The sequence below is a fragment of the Siphateles boraxobius genome, unplaced genomic scaffold (genome assembly GCF_051911475.1).
Source record: "Siphateles boraxobius isolate OS27281-9 unplaced genomic scaffold, OSU_SipBor_1 13, whole genome shotgun sequence".
In the NCBI taxonomy this organism is placed as follows: Eukaryota; Metazoa; Chordata; class Actinopteri; order Cypriniformes; family Leuciscidae; genus Siphateles; species Siphateles boraxobius.
The window spans coordinates 21287592-21309445 of NW_027508733.1; the positions used below are offsets into that span (position 1 = coordinate 21287592).

Sequence of the window (21854 nt, forward strand, 5' to 3'; positions counted from 1 at the left end):
GTCCCTCTGCTCACCCAGGACAAAGTTCGAACTCCAACGCAACAATCAGGTCATCATCCTCAGGGCTGCGTTTGATTGGCTGTTCTTTGTAGGAATGTAAGATAAAAAAAATATGTGGGAACACCCTGGAGGAATAGTGTAGCTTACATTTCAACCAAACATTGCCACTTCTGTGGTAATTTGAATCAAGTAAAAATCTATAGCATTCAAATAATTGACTCTAGTAAAAAAGACTGGACTTAGGTGCATTAAAAGGGCAACCTCACATCTAAAAATTAGAACTTTTTATTTTTTTTATTTTTTACGTACACTGCCAGAAGAAGGTAACATTTTTGCAAACTAAAATTTCCCGACAGTGTACCATACTTAAATTTCTTATCTCTGGAAAAACATTCCTCAATGTTACTTCAATACTTCAATGTGCTTTCAAGTAAAAACTTCAGACATTTGTTATGGTACAACACCTAATCCATATTGTTCAAAGGTCATTTTTCCTTTCTGTCTGAGGTAATGTGACCTTTTACACAGTTGTGATAATCCAGAAAGACAATATACATAATAAACGTTACACACACACACACACACACACACACACACACACACACACACACACACACACACACACACACACACACATATATATATATATATATACAGGTACTTCTCAAAAAATTAGCATATTGTGATACAGTTCATTATTTTCCATAATGTAATGATAAAAATTAAACTTTCATATATTTCAGATTCATTGCACACCAACTGAAATATTTCAGGTCTTTTATTGTTTTAATACTGATGATTTTGGCATACAGCTCATGAAAACCCAAAATTCCTATCTCAAAAAATTAGCATATTTCATCCGACCAATAAAAGAAGTGTTTTTAATACAAAAAAAGTCAACCTTCAAATAATAATGTTCAGTTATGCACTCAATACTTGGTCGGGAATCCTTTTGCAGAAATGACTGCTTCAATGCGGCGTGGCATGGAGGCAATCAGCCTGTGGCACTGCTGAGGTGTTATGGAGGCCCAGGATGCTTCGATAGCGGCCTTAAGCTCATCCAGAGTGTTGGGTCTTACGTCTCTCAACTTTCTCTTCACAATATCCCACAGATTCTCTATGGGTTTCAGGTCAGGAGAGTTCGCAGGCCAATTGAGCACAGTAATACCATGGTCAGTAAACCATTTACCAGTGGTTTTGGCACTGTGAGCAGGTGCCAGGTCGTGCTGAAAAATTAAATCTTCATCTCCATAAAGCTTTTCAGCAGATGGAAGCATGAAGTGCTCCAAAATCTCCTGATAGCTAGCTGCATTGACCCTGCCCTTGATAAAACACAGTAGAAAAAAACATAAAACCAACACCAGCAGCTGACGTGGCACCCCAGACCATCACTGACTGTGGGTACTTGACACTGGACTTCAGGCATTTTGGCATTTCCCTCTCCCCAGTCTTCCTCCAGACTCTGGCACCTTGATTTACGAATGACATGCAAAATTTGCTTTCATCTCAAAAAAGTACTTTGGACCACTGAGCAACAGTCCAGTGCTGCTTCTCTGTAGCCCAGGTCAGGCGCTTCTGCCGCTGTTTCTGGTTCAAAAGTGGCTTGACCTGGGGAATGCGGCACCTGTAGCACATTTCCTGCACACGCCTGTGCACGGTGGCTCTGGATGTTTCTACTCCAGACTCAGTCCACTGCTTCCGCAGGTCCCCCAAGGTCTGGAATCGGCCCTTCTCCACAATCTTCCTCAGGGTCCGGTCACCTCTTCTCGTTGTGCAGCGTTTTTTGCCACACTTTTTCCTTCCCACAGACTTCCCACTGAGGTGCCTTGATACAGCACTCTTGGAACAGCCTATTTGTTCAGAAATTTCTTTCTGTGTCTTACCCTCTTGCTTGAGGGTGTCAATGATGGCCTTCTGGACAGCAGTCAGGTCGGCAGTCTTACCCATGATTGCGGTTTTGAGTAATGAGTAATGAGGAATCTTTTGCAGGTGTTTAGAGTTAATTAGTTGATTCAGATGATTAGGTTAATAGCTCGTTTAGAGACCCTTTTCATGATATGCTAATTTTTTGAGATAGGAATTTTGGGTTTTCATGAGCTGTATGCCAAAATCATCAGTATTAAAACAATAAAAGACCTGAAATATTTCAGTTGGTGTGCAATGAATCTAAAATTTATGAAAGTTTAATTTGTATCATTACATTATGGAAAATAATGAACTTTATCACAATATGCTAATTTTTTGTGAAGGACCTTATATATATTAAGCATATTATTATGATGATTATTAGTTTTAGAATGTAATAATTTGTATTTATTTTATTTATGTATGTATTATTTTTAAATGGTAAAGATCTGTTAATATCATTTTCTTAACATCTGAGCTGTTTAGAGTTATGATACATTATTTTATAAATACTAAAAATTAATTATTATCAATTATAATTGTATTATTAAATATACTGTAATACTTCTCTGACTTCACCAGACTGTTTTATTATTATTGAATAATTTAAAATATTACCAATTACAAATGTATTATTAAATATACTACTTCTCTGACTTCACCAGACTGTTTTATTATCATTAAATAATTTTAATTACCAATTATAATTTTATTGATAATTATACTTCTCTGATTTCACCACTGTTTCTATTGATTGATTGATTGAAATGGAAAAAATCTGTTTATATCCTGTTCTTGAGCTATTTGCATTTATTAATGGTTTTTTATTATTGTTATTATTAGCTCGATTTAACTAATTTTAAAGTTATTATTTAAATATAATTGTATTATTATACTGCTTGTACATCATTATTGAATGGTAAAGACCTGTTCGCATCCTGTTCTTGACGTCGGAGCTGTTCTGAGTCACACAGGAAAAAAAAATCTCATCTCATATGGCACACTGTGTCTTCTTATAAAGGAAGTACACCTCATTCTCCATCTACTCTAATCTGAAGGCCTTTTCATCACTTGCCACATAAAACTTTCAGGCTGAACAGGCCCATCCAACTTTGAAAGCTATCGTGATTTACGAGGAGTCATCCATTTTGTAGGCTGTAGCATCAAAAAATCATTTGTCATTCTCAGAGGAGATCTATCGTGTATCAAACGGACTTTGTTGAAATTTACCCAAACCATTTCTTTGCTTACTGTTCGTAAGCAAGCACAGATGCAGTCATCAATTAAGGCACAATGTCATTTGTATGCAGGAAACTTTAAACAGGAATCAATCGCACCATTGGATTCAAGCATGTGTGCTTACCACCAGCGTCAGGCACATGATTCAAAGCATCAGCTCCCTTTTTAAGAAGCGCTCACGTACCTCTCCACAAGAGACGTAATACGGCGGAACTCTGATATGGAGTTTCAATTTCAGGGAATGTTTGAAGGAAACTCAAGGACAGAAAGTTCTCCTGGATGTGTTCCCCCTCTCCTTCTTCATCAATGTCTTTTACTTCTAAAAGCATTGTTTACTAAGACGAAAGCCCTTTTGAGACATCAGTTAGGCAAAAATCAATGGCAAGCTAAGAGGCTTTGAATATGCTGTGCAGATTTTCCTTACCATTTCAATTAAGCCCTAATGACTCAGACAATGACATTTGCTGCTTTACAAGAATAGCGGGACAACCCGTCACTGACAAAGAGATCACACTCAGATACACGCCACAAAAGGGAAAAAATGCTATCAGGCCATGATTTTGCAGGCAGGGTTTGCGCACACAAAGGTACCGCACAAAACTGATTTATGAGACAGCGTAACGGTTTAATGAACGATAACTAAGTGAGGTTACTACAATACTATTTTCTCACTAGAAATTAAATCAAAAGTGGAAAAAGATGGCCAAAAACATACTTTTACACACAAAATGAACACCAACCCCTAATTTCATATGCCATCCTTATTTTATTTTTTTATAGCTTAAGGAAAAACCTTAGCGTTGAGCCCTGATATATTAAAGGCACAGTTAAATGTGACAAGGGGAACATTATCACAGAATGAAACACAAAGGATTGTGGGATATCAAAGGCAGCGAAGTATTAATTTAGCTGCCTTCAAAATCAATCCGATGAAGGTAGCCTATCTCAAAAGTAAGAAATTTCCGTTTCATGACAACTTTAAAAACACGACTGGCAAAAAGATAGTCACATGAATCATGATTAATCAAAGTTCATCACAAGTACAGTTGTAATCAAAATTATTCAACCCCATTGCAAATCAGGTTTATTGGCTAAATGTACAGACTCTCAGCTGTTTGCAATGAAAAAAATTAAAAAAGTATTTGAAATAGCTCAACACAAATGTTTCAAGTGGTTTCCCCAAATTCAACTGAAAAAGCAACTTTCAATGATTTCTGCAGTCTCCAAATTATTCAACCCCCCTGAATAGAATCCCTCACAACAGCACAAATCTGCAAAACAGGTGTTGTCTCAAGCACACCTGATACCACTAATCAAGGGTTTCATTAGTTGCACCAGGTGTGCGTGAGCTAGAACACATGAAATATCTGAACTGGCTAGGTTTGATATCATCGCCCTTCACAAACACAGTGGGGGTTGAATAATTTTGATTACAGCTGTTACATTTCCACAAATACTATAAATAGAAGGTGCACACTGTCTTACACACAAACACCGTCATGGTAACACACATGATGAAATAAACATTCATTTAACAACAGGATGTAATAAAAATCCCTAATGTACATAAATGTAAGATAAAATTACGTGGACGTCAAAGATCTCAAAAATTAAGTTTATTACAGCAAATCAGTGGCAAAGTACACAAAGCACCTTGGGTTCACCGGCATCAGAATGAACCCAGAACATACAAATGTTAAACCTTTTATTCTATTACAGTTTACCACTCTTAATGTAAATGAAGTTGCTCTTGTTGTAACAGCTGTGGTCTGTTTGTTAATGAAGTTGAGACACCCCTTTGTCTAAGATGGTTCTCTGTGTCCCATGCCCATTCCTATTCTATGACCATTTGCTCAGGATGTGATAAACCCAAAACAATATAACTTGACTTCCTTCATCTCTATGATAATTAAGCCATTTTGGGGATGAGCTCATTCTGGAATGGAGTGGAATCTGGGTCGAGCCAGACTACAATTTCTTTCACCTTTTAAGAAAAATCTTATTTCAATGAAAAACCACCAAATGTGGGGCTGTCACATACGGAATTCTGGGAATGTCCATTTATGGTTTTTCACAGTAAATTATAAGATGACTTGTTCTTTTTTACTTCTAAAAACTACAGTTAATAGTATTTTACTGTAAAATTACATGGCATATCCCTGTGGCAATCCAATTAGATCTATTACAGTTTTTCACTGTATAAAGGAACTTACCATGCAGTTAACAGTTTTTTTACCTGTAGCTTTTGTAGTCTTTTTTTTGTTTCAATTATGAAAAAAATTCTAAAATTTTCAGGCTCATGCACCTGACCAAGTTGCTCTTTTCTGTCACTTTGATTTCATCTCAAGACAGACTGATGGTGTCCTATATTATGTCACTGTCAAAAAAACAACAAAATTTTCTCGGTTCAGTTAAAAATGGTTGTATACAGTAACCCTGTGACCTTGACTTGTTTCAAACCTCAGATGTCTTTTTAACAAGTTTTTGTCACATAGACGGTAAGAGCTCAAATTCATTTGTGTACCAATTTACTCTCATTTAAATTCAATCGGCGTGGGCGCTGTAGCCATCTGGATGTGCCAGCCACTTGAACCTACAGAGTAGCCCGCAGACAAACAAAAATAGAGCACAAAGTCTTTAGAAATGAAACGTTCTTGCTCTGAAATGCAAAATCTGTCATGGTTATATGCATGTCAAGCTGCTTTGACGCTCTTGGCTCCAAAGGAAACGCACAACCCGAGCCAATCTGCAATCTGCTGAATCATATATTCAGTCCAGCTGTAACATTGTTTATCTAGCAGCTTAAGCGGGTTACAGGACTGACACTGAATGTGAATCTTTCAGACAGGCCCGGTTCTATTGTGGGGTTTGAGGGCGCTAAACATCCTGAGTTTAAAATGTTAAAGGGGGAAATGATGAATAAGATGTCTGAGATGACAAAACATTAAAAAGTCTCAAGTTCTTAGAATTTTTTTCTTACGATGGTTCTATGTTTACATCCTTTCCAAAAAAGTCAACTTTAAAAACGAAAACGTAATCATTTATTTGAATGTTTTCAAACATAGCCTGTTTTTAAAGGTAAAATAAATACCATGACTTTTTAATACATCATAATGTCATGAAGGGTTAATCTGTTTGACAGTACAGTAACCTTTTCATAAATAGGTCAAAATATCTTGGAGAAAAAAAATGTTATAATAGCACATATTGGCAAAGTAGATTTCACTGTTTAATCCCATTCAAAACACATAAACACAATAATGCTAATCGAATATGATCTTTCAAAATATTTGATTAACATCCCATTTAGAATCACTCACCTCTACCGAGAATTCCATGCTCTCCCAATTACAACTGCTTGTGAAATTTACAACGCTATCACAGATAGATGGAACCTGAGGCTGTATGCCCTACAAGAGCAGGAAGGAGAAGATGTTAAACAACATTGACATCTGTAAGGCATTCATTCAAGACCCCGAAGAGGATCTTCGCTCCCTAATGAACATAAACTATACGATCGGATGGAGAGAAGATGGCATGTAAATGTGCAAAGAATTCGTAATTCCTCAAAACAAAGAAGTTTGGTGAAGACTTAAAATACAAAGAGATGACAAATCAAACTGGCCACAGATCTTCGTCTGAGCCAAAGCCATCATTGAGGGTAAATAAATTAGAATGTAATGATACAGGTAGTTACATCCATAAATGAAAATTCTGTCAGTATTTACTCACCCTCATGTTGTTCCAACTCCGTAAGATCAGAGCTGGATCACTCCTCCATACTAGTCCATAGGCTTCTTCAGGGATTGAAACTTGCCGGCCTCGAAAAGTTATTAAAGACATTTTTAAAATAGTCCAAGTGACTACAGTGGCTCAATCTTAAGTTTATCAAGTGACGAGAATACTTTTTGTGCACAAAAACAAACAAAAATAACGACTTTATTTCAACTATTCATTTCCTTCTCTTATGGGCCTCTAGTCAGTTAACGTAGTGTGATTGCGTAGAGCTACGTCACACGTAGGCTCACTATTGGCTGACGCTGGTCATGTGTGTGATGCGTGTGACGTACAACAACAGATCATACGCTGTTAAACTCGTGAACTGACTCGAGGCCCACTGAGAAGGAAATGAATAGTTGAAATAAAGTCGTTATTTTAGTTTTTTTTGCGCACAAAAAGTATTCTCGTCGCTTGATAAACTTAAGATTGAGCCACTGTAGTCACTTGGACTATTTTAACGATGTCTTTAATAACTTTTCGGGGCCGGCAAGTTTCAATCCCTGAAGAAGCCTATGGAGGAGTGATCCAGCTCTCAGATTTCATCAAAAATACTGACAGAATTTTAATTTTTGGGTGAACTGTCCCTTTAAAGGGAAGTAAGTGCAGTTGTATTCTGAAATTACATCTAGTGTAATTCTAGTCCTTTCTTTTCTTTTAAAAAAATCAAGTTTATTTAACTTCATATGGAAAAACCAAGCCTCACTATTTAAATATAAGTTCCTTTAAAATCCAATCTTTTTTCCTTTTCCAAAATTTTTTCCTTTTCCAATCTTTTTTCTTTCTTCCTCTTCATTCACATGCAATAGGCCTATCTGATGTTAAAAAATGTATTAATGTTTTATGGTGCCATGGAATGCTTAGAGCATTGTAGGCCTATGTGAAACATTTGTTTTTTTCTATATGTTGCATGTGTGTTTTGTTGGAAATAAAAAGTGTAAAACAGAATGCAAGACTTTAAGGGGAAATTACAACAGTGAATGTAGTGATGAGGCGCCACCTTCTGTTCGAATGCCCATTTTATACTGAATAGGCCTAAATATGAAGGAAACAGTTTAAGCAAAACATTTAAATGATCAATTTCCATACATATAGTGAATTCTGAGTGTTTAAAATAAGCAACCATTTTTTGTAGCCATTTGATGAGTAGGCCTTGCTAGCCTATGTCATTTGAGAAATAAATTGTATTTTATCGGCATTGTAGCCTATGCCCTGCCGCTGGATTTAATTATCAACACGGGCCATTAAAACTCCATCTCGATCGACCATTAAAAAGAAAATAATTTTTCTGTCATCTTTGTCAGGGAGCGATCAACTGATTTTACAGCTTTAAATGAGAAATGCCCCGACCGGCCCGACGTCATTACGTACACTACGTTCGGCGCGCTCTTGATATATATTTATGAACATTGACGTCATCGGTCTCTTTCTGCCTGTATCCCAACGTGGCTGGCGGTGAAAAAAAACTGGGTTCGCCGTTAAACGAATCCAAAAACATCAGGCAAAATGGTAAGTTGATATATGATAATACTTAATTTATGCGTTAATAACCTTCTAAAGTTTAACATTTTGTTGCGATTTAAGTGTTTGGATTCACTGAGTTTGACTTAACAGTAAGGATGCTGTACACATGCTGATAAGTGTTTCAGGAGTGGCTCATTTCATTCAACTCCTGCTTAGTAAAGAAAAGTTTATGGACAGTTACTGATGAAAAGAATTGTTAGATGAATTGATAATTTCTAATTCATTATTAGCTTGTAGAGAAATTGTGAACCTATATCATAGATCACTTCACTTTTTACCCGCTGTGCTGCTTGGCTTTGTTACCCTGGTTTTGTCAGCTTTATTGATTCTTAGGTCTGTTTATATGTCAGCAAAACAGTGAAAACAGACATTGTAGTTTTTGAAATGCTTGCCCAAAGTGACACGGTCTGCAGTAATGCCTTGAAGATTCAGTGTTTTTTTTTTTAATTTGCAAGTAAAAGTTGATGATTAGATTTAAAAGGAATATCAATATGTAAATGTACACTTGCACAAGGTGAGCAACTCTGATATATTGGTCTATTGGAATTTCATTCTAAATATCCCCTCATTGATGCCACACTTTTGAGATCACATGGGCTATTAGCCAGTCAGGTTAAATCTTAATAAAGCTGCATTTAAACTCAAACATTTTTCCTGATACAACAGCCAGTACTTAATTAGAAATTTGTTCCGATTAAGGACAGCAGAGACCATTATATGAATGTGTGTATTTCACATGCTGTGATGCAACTAAGGAATGAAATATCACAAGGCTTTACTGTTAATACCTTCATTTATTTAGGCTGGTAGGTAGGTGTATCATCCAAAACCATTAATACTTTTGAGACTGAGTGCCCATTTAGGAGAATATCCTTATTTAAAACTAAAAATGTTCCTTATTTAGAATTTTACCCGTTTTCACATCCTTAGGTGAACTTCACAGTAGACCAGATCCGTGGCATCATGGACAAGAAGTCTAACATCCGTAACATGTCTGTGATTGCGCACGTCGATCACGGGAAGTCCACTTTGACTGACTCGCTGGTGTCAAAAGCTGGTATCATCGCCTCAGCTCGTGCTGGTGAGACCCGATTCACGGATACAAGGAAGGATGAGCAGGAGCGTTGCATCACCATTAAATCCACGTGAGTATTAAACATTTTCATTCTAGTCCATGTGAGTTTTAACATTTCCATTCTATCGTTACACATAAATGTCTAAATGCCGATGTACCAACATTGAGAATTAAATGCATGTGCGCATGAACACTATGAGAGATTTATTACATCCCTGTTTGCCCCCACAGTGCCATCTCCTTGTACTATGAGCTCAATGACAATGATTTGGCCTTCATTAAGCAATGCAAAGATGGCTTAGGCTTCCTCATTAATCTGATCGACTCTCCTGGGCATGTTGACTTCTCTTCAGAGGTTACAGCTGCACTGCGTGTCACTGATGGAGCATTGGTGGTGGTAGATTGTGTGTCTGGTAAGTGCATAAATTGTTATTGTGATGTTAAAATGGTGGTGTTTTGGAAATACTGGACAGCAGGGTAGAAGATATTAGGACTAATCACTGGCATTCTGAAATGTTGCTTGAATCTGTGTAATATTTATTGAAATGTCAAAAATCGCTGTCCTTGCAGGTGTGTGCGTGCAGACAGAGACTGTGCTTCGACAAGCCATTGGTGAGAGGATAAAGCCAGTATTGATGATGAACAAGATGGACCGTGCACTGCTGGAGCTGCAGCTGGGCCCTGAAGAGCTTTACCAGACCTTCCAGCGCATTGTTGAGAATGTCAACGTGATTATTTCCACCTATGGTGAGGATGAGCATGGACCCATGGGCAGCATTATGGTGAGTGCCTCATGGCTCGTTCATGGGGCCTTTAAAAATTTAAAAGAACTTATTGTTCTGTGATATCTCAGGGTTGAATTTACGATTGACTGTCCTAAATATTTGTAAATCCTCTAATTTTTACATCATGCTCTTAGATTGATCCAGTCATTGGTACTGTTGGCTTTGGATCTGGACTGCATGGATGGGCCTTCACGTTGAAACAGTTTGCTGAGATGTACGTGATGAAGTTTGCTGCCAAGGGTGAAGCCCAGCTGGGACCAGCTGAGCGTTGCAAGAAGGTGGAGGACATGATGAAGAAGCTTTGGGGAGACAGGTGTGAAAGGATGACCTAACAGAACACCACTGAATGTAATGTAGACTTTCTTTATGTAACACTTGTGGCCATTGCTTGTAGGTACTTTGACCCTGCTTCTGGCAAGTTCAGCAAGTCTGCCACCTCACCAGATGGCAAGAAGCTTCCCAGGACTTTTGCTCAACTAATCCTGGATCCTATCTTCAAAGTGAGTAATCTGCACTGAGTGGCAGTGTTATATTTGTTATTGAAGCCATTAATGATGATTTTAAAAATTCTTCACTTTGACCTGATTGTATTGATGAAAAATCTCAGTCTGATATGGCTGTTAACTCTACATTGATTTGTCTGCCATGTGCATATAGAAATTATATGGAGCTCTAAATTTCCCCACTGTAGGTATTTGATGCTGTCATGAACTTCAAGAAGGAGGAAATTGCTAAGCTAATTGAGAAGCTGGACATTAAGCTAGATGTTGAAGACAAGGAGAAGGAGGGCAAGCCCCTGTTAAAGGCTGTGATGCGTCGCTGGCTGCCGGCAGGAGAGGCTTTACTTCAGATGATCACAATCCACCTGCCCTCACCAGTTACTGCACAGAAGTACCGCTGTGAGCTGCTATATGAAGGACCTGGAGATGATGAGGCTGCCATGGGTATGTTGTGCTAGGAACTACTCGCATTTCTCCTAGAATAAACAATTTGCAAGGTTGGTTATAGTCTAAATCTTCGGTTCTCTCAGGCATCAAGAACTGCGACCCCAAAGCACCTCTCATGATGTACATCTCGAAGATGGTTCCGACCACTGACAAAGGTCGTTTCTATGCCTTTGGTCGTGTCTTTTCTGGCTCTGTGTCCACTGGCCTGAAGGTTCGCATAATGGGGCCAAACTTCACTCCTGGAAAAAAGGAGGATCTTTACATCAAACCCATTCAACGGTTGGTGTTTTTTTTTTTTTTTTTTTTTTTTTGCAACTGTTTTGTCACCGAAAACAACTACTAGTTCAGATTGGAAATTACTTGGCTATTTTTGTCTTTCAGGACCATTCTGATGATGGGCCGCTATGTCGAGCCTATTGAGGATGTACCCTGTGGTAACATTGTGGGTCTGGTAGGTGTGGATCAGTTTTTGGTAAAGACCGGAACAATCACAACTTTCGAGCAAGCCCACAATATGCGTGTGATGAAGTTCAGTGTCAGTCCTGTTGTGAGAGTCGCAGTAGAGGCCAAGAACCCTGCTGACCTCCCTAAACTGGTGGAAGGGTTGAAGCGTCTGGCCAAATCAGATCCCATGGTGCAGTGCATCATTGAGGAGTCTGGTGAGCATATCATTGCAGGAGCCGGTGAGCTTCATTTGGAGATTTGTCTGAAGGACCTCGAAGAGGACCATGCCTGCATTCCCCTCAAGGTACTGTTGACTTATTTCGAGTTGCGCAATTGGAGCAATATAATATTCATACAGTCTTTAATAAGCTGCTGTTTCTGCTTTGCAGAAATCAGATCCAGTTGTCTCATACAGAGAGACTGTCAGTGATGAGTCCAAACAAATGTGCCTTTCTAAGTCCCCAAACAAGCACAATCGTCTCTTCATGAAAGCCCGTCCTCTGTCCGAGGGTCTTCCTGAAGATATTGATAAGGGTGAAGTCACTGCCAGGCAGGAGATGAAGGCCCGTGCCCGTTACCTTGCCGATAAGTATGAGTGGGAAGTCACAGAAGCTCGTAAGATCTGGTGCTTTGGCCCTGATGGAACTGGGCCCAACCTCTTGGTGGATGTGACCAAGGGAGTCCAATACTTGAATGAGATCAAGGATAGTGTGGTGGCGGGATTTCAATGGGCCACTAAAGAGGTAAGAAAGCTAATTTAAAAGCCACACATTTTTATGCAAGCATATCCTATACTGTTTCTTGAAGGCCAAGGTCACCTTATTGAAGAGTTTTGCTCCTGTACACTGAGTCCTGAAGACCTTGATTAGCTGGTGTTTAATTGGGGTTCAACTCTGCATGAAGATGGCACTTCAGGAGCAAGACACCCTTGGTTTAGTATGAGTCATAATGCGCCTCATAAAAGTGTTTTTGCTTTTTAGGGGGTCTTGTGTGAGGAGAACATGCGTGGGGTTCGTTTTGATGTCCATGACGTGACCCTGCACACTGATGCAATCCACCGCGGTGGTGGCCAGATCATTCCCACAGCTCGCAGAGTGCTTTATGCCTGTCAGCTCACAGCTGAGCCCAGACTGCTTGAGCCTGTGTACCTGGTGGAGATTCAGGTATGCAAGGGGTTCACACACTAAAGCCTTGTTTTCCTTTTGGTTTTTACCATACTTGTCATAATTGTACAACCTTACTTCCATCCATCTACAGTGCCCAGAGTCAGTTGTTGGTGGTATCTATGGTGTACTGAACAGGAAGCGTGGGCTTGTATTTGAGGAGTCCCAGGTTATGGGAACACCTATGTTTGTGGTCAAAGCCTACCTGCCTGTCAACGAGTCATTTGGTGAGTGAAGCATAAAGACCTTTTTGTTGTCTTCTCTCTTAAATGCATTTTAAGTTACAAAGCCTAAACTGTCATCTTTACACAGGTTTCACAGCTGACCTTCGCTCCAACACATCCGGCCAGGCTTTCCCACAGTGTGTGTTTGACCATTGGCAGATCCTGCCTGGAGACCCCATGGAAGCTAACACTAAGCCTGCCCAGGTTGTGGCTGACACACGAAAACGCAAGGGGCTCAAAGAAGGCATTCCAGCTTTAGACAATTACTTAGACAAATTGTAGATTTGCATTCCTCTTTCTCCCTCATATAGGGACCAGACAAGAACACTAGGAGATTGTTTACATGAACTAAAACAAAATGACCATTGTTTTTAAGATGCATTTGCATGCATCTTTATGATAGACCAGCAGGCTAATGGTGGCTTTTCTCAGTTCCTAGTGGAATTTCAAGTTGACGTTTTGTGCTAAAACTCAAATGTAATGAATTGGAAAATGTATATTTAAACTATATATTTTACAATTTATGTACTGTGTACATAACCTGTATACTAACATGGACATTCTGTAGCTGTAATATTAAAGATATTAGCAATCTATCTCCAAGTTAGTGTATTTCTGGAAATTTGGAAGCCTTTGACTGCAAGACTGAAATATAAAGCATATTTGATCAGCAATTCAATGTCTCTTTCTTTAAGTCAGTGGTTCTCAAAGTGTGGGGCGCGCCCCACTGGTGAGGAATAGAGACGTGGCAGGTGGGGTGTGCCAAACGGGAGGAAATTTTCCTTTTTAATACCTTTATAGATTTATTCGTTGATGGCGAGTCCGCATCGTCAACTTCGTCTTTGCAGCGCCGCAGAAAACACCATTTTATTAATAAACAATTAAATGTATCCTTGCTATTTTTTACACATTCATAATCATTACTTTTGCCAGTTCTTTGTGGCAAGCTTTATGCGTGCGCTTGAGTGTGCCAATATAACGCTCATTATTATGTATAGCCTATTTAAGTAATTAAATCAATACAAAGGGGCGATACAAATTTTGACACAACTGCACTTTGATTTTCTTTATTTTTGAACTTGCTGTTAATTGATGTAGATAGTTAGTTTGTATTTAGATACAACTTTTTACTATACTGATACTACTTGTTACTTCAATAAATTGGAACATTTTAAGCTTGTGTATTTCATTAGCATTTTTGTTGTGGCGATGTTGGCAGGTGGGGCTTGAAAATTTCCCCTTGTCCAAAGTTGGGAATGACCGAAAAAGTTTTAGAACCACTGCTTTAAGTGGTTAGGTTTTTATAAACTAAAGTCAGAAAGTATGTGCGCATAATGTGTCATCACTTATTTGTGTGCATTTCTATATTCAGGGTTATTATAAGCTGTCTTTGGTTTACATTTTAAATTAATCCAGGTCTTCTAGGATTTCAGTCATTTGATGCATGAAATAATGTATACGGTCTCATCTTTTAAGTTGTTTTAACTTAAAGGCAGTTCTATCCCTCCCAGTTTTTTTGTGCCATGTAAAACATGTGGTCTACTTTAAGGTCTATTAGTTAAAGTTGATCGATTGCATGTCAATTTTAACTCCATGTCCTGCCAAGGCAATCACATTTAGTACATATTGCATGTTTAGTATATCATTGGAACAAGAATAGGCAAACATGACAGGTGCTCTAGTTTCAAAGCAGTCTGACTTGATGGGTAAAAAGACCTAAAGACTTTCAAGAAGAAACCCAAGATTCAACTTTTTACTTTAAATTGTTAGTATTCGCTATAGTGTATTCTGCATAAATTGATCCATTTTGACCCAAACTAGGGGTGCAGACTTTAATTAAACATACAGAAACAAGACGAGGACATTATATTTACAGCGCTTACAAGGTAAGCATTGGTACATTCAAGAAGCTGTTTCCTGTTCATCTTCCTTATATCAACATCTCAAGAAAATATGCAAATTCTGTAGCAGAAATGTGTTCAGTATTTCACTGCAGTCAATACTTTAAAGATTTTATACATAGTGGCATTGTGAATGCAAGTGCTCTTGTGTTTTTCACTATTAACAAGATGGGCAACTATGGTAAAAACATAAACATCTACTGTTCACACTGCCATCAAAGAAATCAAATTTCACCTCTATCAAGGGGTGCAGGCCACTCAAAACAGTTACATAACAGTCAATTTTACACTGATTTTAAGTCTTAATCAAGATGTAGTGTACTTTCCCCAAACTTGCTGTTGCGCCTGGAGCTGAAGTGCATCAGTGCGATTTGAAGGACTGATAATTATTGAACAATCAAGGGTCAAACATGGGACCAAAAGAAACACCTGTTGTCAACATTCAAATAAACGGACAAATGGAAGAAAGTTGCCTTCTATAGAGTTACTGAACTGTACCTGTAGTAGATCATTGCAATGACTGAGTTCAGCTATTTGTTCATTAATTAGCAATGACATTGGCTGGTCATAACATCGAAGTGGTACTATGAGGTGCTACTTGGGATGAAACAGAAACTGTACCCTAAGTACACTTTGAAGGACTGAATTCTCATGCTTCAAATCTTAAAAACAAAAAGCCTTTAGAAATGAGAGATCAGTATTTGGTCGCCGGTCTACATAGAGACCGGTGAATTGGCCACAAAATGCAATGCAAAAGTCCTCAATCATGAGATGATTCTGCTTGGTCATTATGTGTAGAAGATGACCTCTGGGATTTGTCCATCCTCTACAGAAGTGCCGTTGTTGTTGCCTGCAGCGTAGCAGAATGTAAAGCAGGTCTTGGTACCAGTAGCGGGGGCTTCGTGTGTGACTTTACGCATCCCCTTGGTCCCATAATGAGAGTCTGGTCCCTGCAAAAGCATGAACCCATCAAAAGTTCATTTAAAATTCATGAAATATGAATGATTAAATTAAGTATATTGTGAATTATTCTTTGTAATTACGCTTATTCTTAAGTAACAGAGGGGTTTAAGGGATCTAAGGGTGCAGTCAAGAACTTAAGCCATAAATAAAACACAACTCAGCAGAAATCAAACCAAACACAGCAAATTCAGCAAAAAATTGAACCAAATGCAAAATATGCTTCGGGACATCATTCATCCACATGAGAACAACCCTTCATGCAGATTCCTATTGAAATTACTGATTTTCGACACAATGAACCACGATTTGATGTCAGTGGCATGTGGCATTTACAATAGCATAATTGCACATAAATTACCTAAAAGCTAAAAGACAAGCAAACTCTAATTCCGAGACTGTTTTACCTTGAGGGTGGCGCAGGCAATGTAGTTGACGCTAGGCAGAATTTCCACAGGCTCCTTGAACATGACTCGGAAGGTACTGGCTGTTCCATCGCAGCTGAAGCCTGTGTCATTCTGACCGAGAACTGTGTTGCTGTCTGTATGTATGATCTATATTAGAGGAAAACATGCACCGTTACCACTTGCCTACCGTCACATTTTCATACTTCTGAGTAAAAAGCTTTAAGCACAAAACAAAACAAAATTCATTGCACAGCAAGACTTGCAGCATAAAATCTGCTTTTTTTATTGTAGCCTTTTCTAGCCAAAAACCAAGATTCATGGACTTGGAATCAAAATTAATGAAATTGCTTCTCACCTGGATGTTGACCTGATAGTCAGTTGGACCATGTATGGACCCATAGAGCCCAAATCCCACCACAAATATTCTGCGGTTCACCGAAAACCTGCGCACAACAGTTATTAGCATTTCCCCTATATCAGATAAATAAAATGGGTAGAATCAACTTCACATGTTCCCTTTCAACATCACTTTTTCTGCCGATGGTTTTAAAAACACACGCTTACCGGATGCGGTCACTGGTTCCACTGTAGCCCCAGCGGCTCTCCACCTGACTGAAACGTGTAATGCTGCACTCTTTCCCACGGAGGCAACAGCGAGGCCGGTCAATAAACTCCACATGTGGTTTCGGATTGACCGTAAAATGCAGGAACAAACTCACCACCTCCCGGTCTGTGAGTATACCAGACTGAGCTGGACCTATCGCACACATTGACAAGGTTTAGTGCTATGGCTGTTGCAACTCAGGAATTCTGTTAGCTTAGACCGGCAGTCGGCAACCTTTAGCAAGCAGAGGAGTAATCGCTGGCACGTGAGCAAAAGAGAGAGGTATATGCATTTAATTCATACATTTTGAGGTAACCATTCCTCAAAGTAACAGCTTGTTTTATGAAGTTAGGAGTTATAAATAATATTAAAGTGTTAGAATTAAACTGCGCAAGTCAATGAAAGCACGCAGCTCTGATAGAACTATTAGCCCGACCACTGCGCATCGCGTGCACACAAGTTACTGACTGACAGCATGTTCCGCTGTACATAGTCAATGCTATAAATTTCAGATATTCAACAAAGTATATTGAATTCTATTAAACATTCCACACAAATCAAATTGGCTGATGCATGTGGAAACTCAGTTCATGTGTACCTGGTCACTTCATATGTTTTCTTTGATCATATACCTATCTAATCACGAAAAGACAAAGAGAGGGGATTTTTTCATATTACAGATGAAACTGGACAAAATGCATTTGATTGTCCTCCTTACATGGTAAAAACTAAACAGGCGAGAGCTTGTTATGACGGAGCTAGTACCCTGATATGACAGCGCTACTGCAGCACGCATTGGTGCAAATCCGATCCGATCCCTTATACTGTTACACATGCGTTTTTTTCCCTCAACTTTACATTCACTTAAAACATAACTGACTGTTTACGTGAATACTCACCAAGACAGGCATTTTGACATTATTTTGTGTGTACTAGACTGTTTAAGTGAAATAAGGCAGCGAAAACGAACTTAACATGGCTTTATGCGGGGGACAAAATCTGCGGGAATCAGTAAGATTATGCGCAATACGCGCAATCCCACGGCAAATTCAAGCCCGGCAACATCAACAATATTCATCCAGAGGGAATGAAACGAGTAAGAGAGGGAAGGCGGGTTTGTTTCAACTCGCTGACGGAGAGATGAGAGCGAGAAAGCGCAGCTGGTATCGTGTATCTATTCTGTTGAAAATTACCCACTGGAAGCGTTTCAGATACAGAAGATTTCACTCATTTCAGTATCGATATATATCGAAAAAATCTATATTTTTGACAACGCTACACTTAGTTTATTGTTTAAGATGCCTTTTTAAAATACTACAATTGAAAAATTTATATATTATAAAGTTTAACCCGCCAAAGTGGCTAGTAAGAGTGACTGCGTTACACGGGTTGGCAGGTGTTAATGTCAACCCCTGGGGTAGTGACACTAAATTATCTTACCAGTGCTGATGATGCTCTCTCTCCAATTGGGGTCTTTGATCTTGAAATTAGCTAATGATCAATACAATGAAGCTCATATCTTGCTTTCTCTGACGTTAAATTTGCATATAGCGTGGGAATTGAAGATTAGATTTATATTCTTTTTGCGGAAACACATTTATGTTGCCAAGTGTAAATGGAACAGTTTTAACAAAACGAATAGCTATCTGATCCGTTAAAACGCATGAATGACCAGGAATAGGCCCATTGGAAATCTGTTCTTCAAAGTTTAATTTAAACCTGAAAACAAACAAAGGATTTTGACAAATGTAAAGCAAATTTTAAGAAAATTTAAGGTTCCGTGATATTCCTATGTTAGCCATTATGAATATTTAAAATATGTTTCTGTCTATTCATACATGGGAGGGGGTGGGGGTGGGGTTGATTGACTAAGAAACTTAAAAATGGCACTTCATGACTAAAAGGTTGCCGACCCCTGGCTTAGACTGTCAAGTGAAATACTGCAGATCCACTTTTTTTTTAGAAAAACATTCTGGAAATTTTGTTTCATAATTTAATAACTGGCACAATACAAATACTTTTATTAGTTGGTACACCGACATCAAGGTAAAACCAATGGAAATTACCTGCCGCAAACTCTTCAATAGTCATGAGCGGGAAGCGGATAAGGGAAAGTGATTTTCCCAACACTCTACGCTTGTTCTCCGGCGTGGGCTGTAACTGTTGCCTTTGGGCCTCTGCGTCCGCCCAGCGAACCGCAGCCACGAAGAGACGCACTTCCCGTACACCCAGCGTGTCTCTCTCCAGGACTGCCATGAGCGTGTCTGCACAGGAGGGAACATAAAACGCTCTATTTCTAACACACTTTTGATTGTATTTTGTTGTGATATTTTAGCAGATGATACTTAAGAGCAATACCAAGGTCAATATCTGTGAAGCCCTCGGCGGCTAGTGCATCAGCCGTGTTCTTGTCGATATTTTCTAAGCAGAGACTAGCCAGCTGGGGCTCGTCAAAAAGCCGTGCCTGAAAGCAAAAAGAACCATGTTTTCATGTAATCTATAATAGATTGTGCACAAAAAGCAGACAACAAGCACACCCAGTAAGCTCCAGGCTCTGTTTACTAGAATTTGAAAGGGAGCTGTCAAACATGGGAACTCAAGACTGCCGGGAGAACAAACTCGAAACAAAGGTGGCGTTCTATATGTCAGTTCCAGTGTGAACATGAAATCGGACAAAAGCCCCTGCGATTACCTGGGTAAGCAACATAAACGCATTGTCAGCACGTAGATTTTTCTTCAAGAATTCGACGCAGTGGGCCTCGAGTGCAGGTACTGCGTACTTTTTGGCTGTGTACAGTGTGGTCATAACGGTCTCTGGTCCAATTTGCACTTCATCTGAGTATAAAAATCTGTATTTGCAAAAGGGAAAAAAACAATTATAGACTGACAGATTCACAGAAAAACATATAACCAAGCTATCAGACAGATAGATAGACAGACAGTCAAAACGATAAACAGACTATACCGAACAGAACATTGGGCAGACAGATATAAATAGACTGATAGTGATAGACATATATTGATCCGTGTTTTAATAGTGGTATGAGACTACTTCAGTCCACAGTGTCTATTTTAAAATTCTGTTTCATTTTCCCTTGACAAACATTTACCATGGTAATGATTTCCACCAAATTATCATAGTTATAGCCACCACAATTGTTTAAAACTTAAAAACTAACAAAGAACCCAAAAGCTTCTTGCACTGTTGTAGGAGATAAGTAGCAACAGTAACTGTGTGATATATCGGTGGAAACCACTGGTGTATTATATAATGCCATGATAAACGTTTGTAAGTGTCTGCCGACTGCAGTTCAATGGCAGAGGGCACCTGAAGGACGTTACGACAATAGGGGTCAACACACAGAAGAGCAGGACAGAGCATTAAGCGTGCAGCGAAGCATTACGCGGCCCATTCTTACTTGAGAAGGGCTAGAAATGCAGCCGGTTCCACATCTGGCAGTTCAATTTCGGTCGACGTTGTTGCCATGCCACCGTTGAACATGGCATCAAAGACGGCACTTCCCACAGCGAGAGCAAATCTGCGAAGAGCAACGGGATCGGGCTGTAAACACGGCCAGTTGAGGATTAAATATGGATTTATCCTCGCCGTATTAAATGCTTTAATTTATTAAACGAGCGGGAGAGTTTGGCATAAGCTTTTTATAGCAATATACAAAATAAGACTCTAATAAAACATAAAACATACCGCTATTCATCCCTACCTGTGCGCTGGAATGCGCTGCACTCCCATTCCCTTCCCAACCAAAAAATGGACGTCACTTAGCACTTCGTTGTTAAACAAAAATGCAAACCTTTCTTTCACTGTACTTTTTGTCGCTTGCCAGTTGTAGACCGGCTCTCGATAAACCAAAACCGAAGCCGGGCTGCTGGGAAGCGAGGGCACGGCGGCGGACGCGTCTGCGGATGCGGTAGACGCGGATGAGGATGATGAGGAGGATGATGATGATGTCGCCGTCATGTTTGACGCAGCGCCTGAAGTCGCTCCGCTCTGAACGACCGGCTGCCGGGCAGGGTTCTGTGCGCTCGGCGTGCTTCTCACCGCAGACTCGGCGCCTCCGCCGTTTTCAGGCCCTGACTGGGGGTTCGAGTTCCCCGCGCTCCGGTTGATCACCCCGGCTGCACCCATGGATCCCCCGTTGCTCGCGGGTGAAGAATGGGCGCTGTTGCTCGGCGGTGCATTACCAAGAGGCCCCGAATTAGACAAGTTTAAACACGAGGATCGGCTATTGCTTTCACCCGCAGCCATCTTGGATGGTGAACACTGCAGGCTTTGCTGGAATAAACATACACAACAGCGCATAACCAGAAATTCTGGCCAAATGACTGCCTTCCCACGAGAGCCTTGAACATCATCGAGCCCCTTTTAATTAGCTTGGCCTTCCTGACTATAATTAATTTTAGTCTCTCTTCATGCTTAGGATGTGACAGTTTTATTCTCTAGATGACGCTTTATCGGAGAGGAGAGGAGGCAGGTGTTCGTGGAAATTTTACATTCTAGGAAGTGTATAAATGTGGAAAGAGGCATGGAAGCATTTCCCACATGTCAACAATTGAGTGTTTTAAACCTATTCTGTTAAACCATATGAGAAGAGTAACTGATTAAAAAACTATATGAATAGTTTTTGCTTAATTTTTTATTTTATTTTTATATTCAATATGATTTATTTATTTTATAGAATTTGTTATGAGAATGATAACTTATATGGTCCCCACAGTAATGGAAACCCTGGAAATATATATGAATTTTAAATAGTGATTTAGGTAAAATTAAATAAAGTTTTTTTTATAATAAAATATATTCTGACTTTGCTTTTCATTTTGTTTTTTGTTTAGTATAAAATCTTACTGCAAACCAGTGTAATAATAGCCTGTCACATA

The 21854-nt window shown here is 39.3% G+C and overlaps 2 protein-coding genes and 1 non-coding gene across 6 annotated transcripts; 2 read left to right on the forward strand and 1 right to left on the reverse strand.

Annotated features, from left to right (window-relative positions):
- Positions 1–8306: 8306 nt before the first annotated feature.
- LOC143735996 (elongation factor 2b-like) lies at positions 8307–13757 on the forward strand. The gene is made up of 13 exons (XM_077226448.1): positions 8307–8430; positions 9376–9590; positions 9752–9933; positions 10091–10302; positions 10440–10618; positions 10700–10805; positions 10997–11249; positions 11336–11531; positions 11634–12000; positions 12086–12439; positions 12677–12859; positions 12954–13086; positions 13172–13757. Exons 1-13 carry the CDS (start codon positions 8428–8430, stop codon positions 13363–13365), a joined length of 2577 nt encoding a protein of 858 aa, XP_077082563.1. The 5' UTR covers positions 8307–8427; the 3' UTR covers positions 13366–13757.
- On the forward strand, positions 10853–10919 carry LOC143736393 (small nucleolar RNA SNORD37). The gene has a single exon (XR_013203424.1). It is a non-coding gene; the product is annotated as a small nucleolar RNA SNORD37 (small nucleolar RNA).
- A 1144-nt stretch (positions 13758–14901) lies between the features above and the next one.
- btbd2a (BTB (POZ) domain containing 2a) lies at positions 14902–21479 on the reverse strand. Of its 4 annotated transcripts, none has more exons than XM_077226449.1 (9): positions 20678–21399; positions 20375–20494; positions 19648–19804; positions 19314–19419; positions 19022–19219; positions 16916–17108; positions 16707–16794; positions 16352–16498; positions 14902–15934 (listed from the first exon to the last, which is right to left on the reverse strand). In XM_077226449.1, the coding sequence occupies exons 1-9, from the start codon at positions 21274–21276 to the stop codon at positions 15773–15775; spliced, it is 1770 nt and encodes a 589-aa protein (XP_077082564.1). In that variant the 5' UTR covers positions 21277–21399; the 3' UTR covers positions 14902–15772. The 4 variants fall into 4 exon arrangements, with proteins under 4 accessions (XP_077082564.1, XP_077082565.1, XP_077082568.1 ...); XM_077226450.1 differs by having other exon boundaries at positions 20768–21392; XM_077226453.1 differs by lacking the exon at positions 20375–20494 and having other exon boundaries at positions 20768–21479.
- Between the last annotated feature and the right edge of the window lie 375 nt (positions 21480–21854).